The 7,500-nt window shown below is 52.6% G+C and overlaps 1 protein-coding gene across 1 annotated transcript in view; it reads right to left on the bottom strand.

The window, feature by feature from the left end:
* Fa2h (fatty acid 2-hydroxylase) overlaps positions 1 to 7,500 on the bottom strand; it is a 50,598-nt gene that overhangs the window by 11,564 nt on the left and 31,534 nt on the right. Inside the window, exons 3-4 of the mRNA XM_004625785.2 lie at positions 575 to 717; positions 1 to 23 (exon numbers count right to left, since the gene is read on the bottom strand). The exon at positions 1 to 23 is cut by the window's left edge and continues 84 nt beyond it. Coding sequence (XP_004625842.1) covers positions 1 to 23; positions 575 to 717 — 166 coding nt within the window. The remainder of the gene's footprint in view (positions 24 to 574; positions 718 to 7,500) is intronic.

Here is a 7,500-nt window from a genome sequence, read left to right as displayed (position 1 = left end):
CCCAGATGATGGGGACACTGTACCTGCAGGAGCCACCAAGGAAGAGAGGGGCAGGGGCAGGGGCTCAGCACTGCCCAGCTTCTCCAGGGGCACATACTTAACGAGGGAGGGGATGGAGTGACACCAGAGCAGGTGCAGAAGTATGCAGCATCCCAGAGTGAAAATGGCACCTGTGTGGGGGGCTCAGAGAGGAAGGACAGTCCTGCCTCTACCTCTGGGATGAACCACTGGGACATTCAGTGCAGCAAGGTAGACCCTGCCCTCTTGTGGCCCAGCCGCTAATTGAAGGCAAATTGTTTCCCTGAGTACTAGAGGCTGTTAAGCCCACAGGGCCCGGGCATGGAGGTGGGGTGGCCTTCAGAGTAGTTTCTGGCTATACCTTGGGTTGTCAACCTCTCATAGACAAAGTCATGCACAATAAAGGATCACCCTATGGCATGCTCTGCCCTCCTAAAGAACTTCCGGCGGGCGGGGTGGGGGGAGGGAGAGAACGACCTTGTCCTGTTCCCTTCTAGATCTGCTGGGCACCATGAAGAGATGGGGACAGCCCAGGCTAGGCTGCTGCAGGACTCACCAGACTGTCTTGGACAGGCCCTCAATGAAGTCGGAGTGGAAGAGGCGGATGGGTCTGCTCACCGGCTGGTGGACCCACTCGTGGTACTTCTCCCCCAGCTGGCCCACCTGCCACAGCAGCGGCTTCTTCCAGTCCACCAGGTCCTGCGGGGGACAAGGTGGCCCCTGATATTCGTGCCTCCCCAGCTCCTGGCTGTGGTACACCCCAGCTCACGCAGTCTGTATAAGGCGACTGTCTCCCTCCCTGCAGCCTGCCTGAGGGCTCAGCTGGCACCAAGAAGGCCACAGCCAGTGCTGGGGAAGTAGACGCCTTGGAGTGATGGGCCTTCTCAGTGTTGGCCTGGTAATTCATTTATCCTTTTCTTTTTTTTCTTTTTTTCTTTTTTTTTTTTTTGCGGAACCGGGGATTGAACTCAGGTCCTTGCGCTTGCCAGGGAAGCACTTATTCCACTGAGCCATCTCCCCGGCCTCTATTTATTTATTTATTTATTTATTTATTTATTTATTTATTTTTACTGAGAAAAAAGTATATATTTAGAATTAGCCAGCTGGACTCAGTTTAGATGATCCCAATTTTGTGGGCAACATCCAATGCATCATAATCAGGAGCCAGTCGAACATATGCCTTCTTCTCTCCATCAGGCCTGATTAGGGTATTGACCTTGGCAACATCGATGTCATAGAGCTTCTTTACAGCTTGTTTGATTTGGTGCTTATTGGCTTTGACATCCACAATGAACACGAGTGTGTTGTTGTCCTCAGTCTTCTTCATGGCTGACTCTGTGGTCAGGGGGAACTTGATGATGGCATAGTGGTCAAGCTTGTTTCTCCTGGGGGCGCTCTTCTGAGGGTATTTGGGCTGCCTCTGGAGCCGCAGCGTCTTGGGACGGCGGAAGGTGGGCGATGTTCATATCGTCTTTTTGTGGCTGTGGATGCCTTTCAGCACGGCCTTTTTGGCCTTCAAAGCTTTTGCTTTGGCTTCAGCTTTGGGAGGGGCAGGGGCTTCCTTCTTTGCTTTCGGCGCCATCTTGGTAAAAAGGCTCCTCTATTTTTTCTTTTTATTATTATTATTTTTTTATAGAACTGGGGATTTTGGTGGAACCAGGGATTGAACTCAGATCCTTGCGTTTGTCAGTCAAGCGCTTATCCAATGAGCCATCTCCCCGGCCCCCTAGAACCGGAGATTGAACTCAGGCCCTTGCACTTGCCAGGAAAGTGCTTATTCTACTGAGCTATCTCCCTGGCCCCACATTCATCCTTTTAGTCATTCATTTAAGTTTGCTTAACATCGTGCGTGCGTGCGTGCGTGCGTGCGTGCATGTGTGCGTGTGTGTCCCTAAATGTGTCCGCATGCATGTTGTGTCCGCGTGCATGTGGCAGAAGCTGGAAGAAGCATCAGCAGGATGTAGGCGATCATCTTGGGTTCATGTGGCTTAGCGCTCTGAGCACTGACCCTGGCCTGAGTCTAGGCTGCACATCATGGCTCCGCCACCTACTGCGACCTTGAAAATCACTTGACCTTTCTGAGCCCGTTGCCCCGGCTATCAGATGAAAATAATAGTAACAGTATCTGCCTTAAGCGCTCGGCAAGATGAGCTGTGCAAAAAGTGACAGCTTAGTGGTGACCAAGGCAGGATGACTGGCATGGACGTGCAGGTGTGAGATGCGAGAAGGGCTTTGTGGTGATCTGTGATCTGTTCATGTCACATAAAGGAGGACTTGGCAAGGGGAAAGAGAAGGGAAGGGACAGAGGGAGAGAGCATAGAGGTAGTTGAGAGTGATTTCAGTCTATCTGGTAGCATTTTCAAAAACTGTTATTTATTTTATATTACTATTATTGTATTTAGGACAGGGCGTACAGGGTTCATTGCATAGATCGGACTTGTAGCGATCGTCCTGTTTATAGCCTCCCAAGTGCTGGGATTACAGGCGCGCATGTGCGCCACCATGCCCAGTCTCAGTTGCCATCTCAGAGTACCCTGGGGGTGGGGCCAGCATAGCAGGCCAGGGGTTCAAACTCCTGTCCCCTGCGTCTGTCTAAGCAGGCGCTTTAATCTGCTGAGCTATTTGGCCGGCCCTATTTATTTGTTAAAGACATGGACTTACTACGTATTCTGGGCTAGCCTTGAACTCACTACATAGCCCCGGCTGGCTCTGACCTTGCAGTGGTCCTCCTGTCTCAGCCTCCCAAGTGCCGGGATTACGGAAGTGTGCCACCATGTCTGGCTTCTACGTGGTCATTGCTGTGTGGGTGGCAGGAGGCATCCACCAGGCTTTAGACAGTGAACACTTTGTACCAGGTCCAGGCTGGGGCTGCACCCTCCCGGCCAGCTGTCCCCAAGGCAGGCTGCACACAGAACCCAGGGCACTCCAGCTCACCCCAGAGGTGGGGAGGAAACAGGGAGGATCTTACCTCTATCTGTGACATATGTGCCTCATGTTTGAACTGTACCTCTGTGTCCCAACGCACAGAGTATAGGAGTGCGTTTGCACTTGTGCTTGATTGACCAAAATGGACACAGAGCAGAGGATGTCCTCAGCAGGTTTACTTAACTCATAGGGACTCGGATCAGAAACGGCTGGAAGCTGCACCTTTGGGCCGTGGGAAACCCTTGAAGATTTCTAATGACTCAGTGCATTGACAAGGTTTAAAAATCAAGAACAACAAACTTGGAGCCAGAGAATGCTTCAAAGCCTCACTCTCATGTTTGTCTGTGTTTGGGTGAACACAATCTTGGGCTGTACCTTCCTCTCTCGAGGGATCAACCCAGCACCCCAAATGGAGTGAGGCTGAGGCATGGCACAGGCTTCAGGACAGGGAGCTGGGATGGCGGAAGTGGGGTAGCACAGGGAAGGAAAGCCAGGGGTGCAAGAGCTGCAGTTGGTGGAGGACACACGTGCTGGAGGGTGCACCCCAGGGGTCCCAGGAGCTGCCTCCTCCTGCAGGCTCTCTCCTACAGGTCTCCCAGGCCTGATGGAAGTGGAGCAGTGCCACTGTCACAGCTTGGGGCAGGGGTGTGGGGTCCTGAGGAAACAGGTGAGGCCATAGGTACTATTCCTGTACCTGGAATGGGTGGTCCCCAAAGAGGTCATGGTGACCTTCAGGAGAGGGGTCACTTTCTGGTTAAGCTCGAAAATTACCCAGGGGAGCCTGGAGTGTTTCACCCCAGCATCAGCATCAGTGGCTTCCGGACCCCTGTGCCCTTGACCTAACTCATGGTCTCAGCGCAGACGGATCCCTCAAGCACTCTCTCCCCTTCTTTCCAACGTGCTGCGCCGCCGGGTCTCCGGACACGAGCTCTACACACTCTACCGTTGCTACCGCCAGGGAAAAGCGGGGGACCAACTCCAGGTCTGCATCTTGAGGCGCGGATCCCAAGAGCCCGCCTCCAGAGCTGGCCTAGGTTCACAGGACAGTGCAGCTCCACCCTGGCTGCAGCGCTGCAGGAACCCCACACTCACAGGGCGTTTGTAAGGGGCCCTAGGTGGCTCTGGGCACTGCAGGCAGATGAAATCATTCACTCCTTGCCATTGCCCAACTAGGCAACAACATGTGCCTACTGTCACTTCTTAGGTCCACGCTGATGTTCATAGCTGCTGATGTTTGCGCAGTCTTTTCCTATTCTTTCATGCCGTGTGCATCCTGACAGGGTAGTCTCTCTTGTTTTTGATGAGACAGGGTATCGCGATGTAGTTTAGGTTGGTCTTAAACTTATTCTGCAGCTCAGGCTGGCCTCCAACTTGCAGTGACCTTTCTGCCTTGCTCCCCCGAGTGCTGTGATTAGAGCTGTGCATCACCACATGCAGCTGCGGCTCATCTCTAGCAGGCAGCAGACAGTCGGTCTTGATTTTCTTTTTAAAAATATAATCACTGGGGCCGGGGAGATGGCTCAGTGCAGTAAGCGCTTCCCTGACAAGCGCAAGGGCCTGAGTTCAATCCCCGGTTCCACAAAAATAAATAAATAAATAAATAAAAATATAATCCCTCCAGCTTACTTGTTCTGCTTTTTAAAATTAACATATGTTTGTGGCCCTTATGGGTCTTGATTTTTTTTCCTCTAATCAGTCACTACCTTTTAAGTGGAGTGTTTAGGCTATTTACATTAATGTTGAAATTGGTCTAACTTCTTCTTCTTTTTTTTTTTTTTGCAGAACTGGGGATTGAACTCAGGCTCTTGTGCTTGCCAGGGAAGCACTAATCCCACTGAGCTGTCTCCCTGGTCTAACTTCTTGCAGTTTCCTGTCTTCTGTCCTTCCTTTCTTGTCTTGTTTGCATTGCTTAAAAATGCTCTACATTAAAAATATTCTATATTATATCCTGTATTGGTTTTTGGGTGCTTATGGCATCGACCTATATTCCAGCTGCGGTGTCTTTTTTAACCCCTTCCCTACTTGTTATATCAAAGATAATAATATGCATTCTTATCACCATTTGTCCTTTTTTCTTGGTTTGAGACAGGGTTTCACTATATGGTTGAGGCTGGCCTTGAATTCACTCTGTAGCCCAGGCTGGTCTTGAACTCACAGCCACCCTCCTGCCTCAGCCTCCCAGGTACTGGGATCACAGGTGTGTGCCACCTCGCCAGGCCCTTTTATATATTTTATGTGTTGTACTTTTGCAGCCCACAAATGAGATCCTGTGCCTGCACTTCCTTTGTGCACTTTGTTTGGTCTTAGCTACCTTGGGCAGCAAACATTTCTATGGACAGCACAGAGGCGTGGCCGGGGGCCTCTCATTCCACCTAGCAGGGGTCTTGGGCAAATTCTCAGCTGTGGGTCCCTTTTGGCCTCTTTCTGCAGAGCAGGCAGTCAGCAGCACAGGATTCATTAGTTTAATTCAGTTGAGCTTCAGGAAGAGATGTCAAGCAGGGACTCCAGCCTGAATCTCACTCCTTACCTTGGTGGACCTACAGGGGGTGGGGGCTGGAGCTGAGCTGGGGAGTGCAGTCTCCAGGTGTGGTAGGGAAGTTGCCCTGACACAGGAGTTTGTTGGGTGACCTTTGGATGTGACTTCAGCCACTCCCTGCGTAGCCCACAGCCACCTTCACCCTGACAAATTCTCCTTTCACAGCTGCAGAAGCTGGCATTCAGAGAGGGCAAGTGTGACACTCAGGGTCACCCAGCTAGAGTAGGACTGCATCAGTGATGGTGAGGATGTGCCCAGGAACTGCTCTGTGGTTGGCAGCTTTTTGGGGTGGGGGTGGCATCTTTTGGTGACTCAGACCTGAGCAACAGGCTGAGCTCCAGCGAGTTGGGGAGTGTTTGGCCCAAGCATCCTGGACCCTCCCACAACTCTATTTCCCTCTCCTTCCCCGCTATGGTAGGAATGCAGCTAGCAGGCACTGGCAAGGGGAAAGGGCAGCCTGCTTCCCCGGGTGGGTGGAGGGCCTGCTGCCAGGGTGGGAGGGGGCCCCTCTCTGGGTTCCTTTCCCCTCCCTGTCCTCCTCCCTGGGGCAGCACTGGCACTGAATGACACAGGAGTGGCTAGAAGCAGCGCTTCTCCCGAGGGGGCCAAGGGTTGGGACAGGGACACTGCCTGGTTCAAGCAGTTCCTCCTGCCACTGCCCCTACTGCCTGAAGAAGCTACCCAAAGCCAGAAGTTCAGGGTCCCCAGCAGCTTCTGAGCCAATGCAGAGGATGGGCAGCAGACCCCAGGTGGGGAGAGCAGGTGCCCCACGAAGCCCAGCTATAGCTCCTGTTTCCTGGTGCTCTAGTCTCCTGTTCTACGCTTTACTTTGGAGACACAGGGCCTGTGACAACGTCATTTTACAAATGAGATTCCATGCTTGGCCACAGATGCTTGGATTTGGAGCTGGAGCCAGGAGGGCTCAGGCCAGCTGAGTCAGCCCCACACCACAGGTCCCTCTGTGCAGGGCCCCAGCGTCTTTGCAGTGGAAGGATGGCAAGGAGGTGCTCTGGCTGTCTTCAGGCATTGCTGCAGGGTCCAGCTGGGACAACCTCAAGTCTGTAAGGGCAGTTCTGTGCCACCTGCCTCCTGCACTGGTGACTTGAAGGCTGAGAGGTGGCAGGGAGCCCAGAGGTGAACTAAGCCAGCAGCCACAGCCTTGAAAACATCCTCCCCTGGAGGCAGGTTTGCCGTGAAGACCTCGGTTCTGATCCAAGTGCCATTGTCCTTAGCTCCCAGTGACTAATCTGAGGGGCCCAAAGGGTTGAACCTACAGGACCAATGACAAATCATTGGCCAGGCCCTGGGGACACCTGGAGCAACCCCGATACCACGGGCCGTGAGCGCAGCTTGACAGGAGCATAGACGCAGAGTGGGGGAGCTGCCCGCTGCCTGCTCTCTGGAGCCAAGCCTGGCTGGCTGATGCTGCCTGTCTCTAGGGAAGAGGAACAGGTAGCAGAGGGCTGGGCAGGGCTGCTAACCTGCCTCCAAGTGACTCTGGCAAGAGATTTAGATACTTGCTTCCTTGTTCATTAACTCTGGATAAAGATAATCCTCATTTCTCCAAAATCTTTAATCTTGTTCCATAAGGACTCAATGGGGAAGGCCTAATTCAGTGCTAATTATGCTGCCCACGGCAGTCTGGGCTGTGAACTTGGCAAAGCTCTTCAAGTCCTTCTTTGTCCAGGTTCTGGGGTGAAAGGTCTCCAAAATGGGAAGGGTGGAGAGCGCTCCAAGGAAGGGTGTTGAGAAGAAGGCAGTGAAATAGCTGAAAGAGGCAGAAGGGCCACTGGGCTGCTCCAGCCCACCTGTAATGCCAGCGACTTGGGAGGCTGCAGCAGGAGGATCAAGAGGCTGGGGACAGCCTGGGCAATTCAGCCAGATTCTGTCGCAAAATGTAGTTGAGTTGGTTCAATCCCTGTTTGAGAGAGAGAGAGAGAGAAAGAGAGAGAGAGAGAGAGAGAGAGAGAGAGAGAGAGAGAGAGAGAGTGCTTTCTCTAGTCTTTGTTTTTGCTATTTTT

Source organism: Octodon degus, unplaced genomic scaffold (genome assembly GCF_000260255.1).
Source record: "Octodon degus isolate 3935 unplaced genomic scaffold, OctDeg1.0 scaffold00011, whole genome shotgun sequence".
Lineage (NCBI taxonomy): Eukaryota > Metazoa > Chordata > Mammalia > Rodentia > Octodontidae > Octodon > Octodon degus.
The sequence above is the reverse complement of the archived record's forward strand: the minus strand, read 5'-3'. Positions and strand labels throughout refer to the sequence as shown.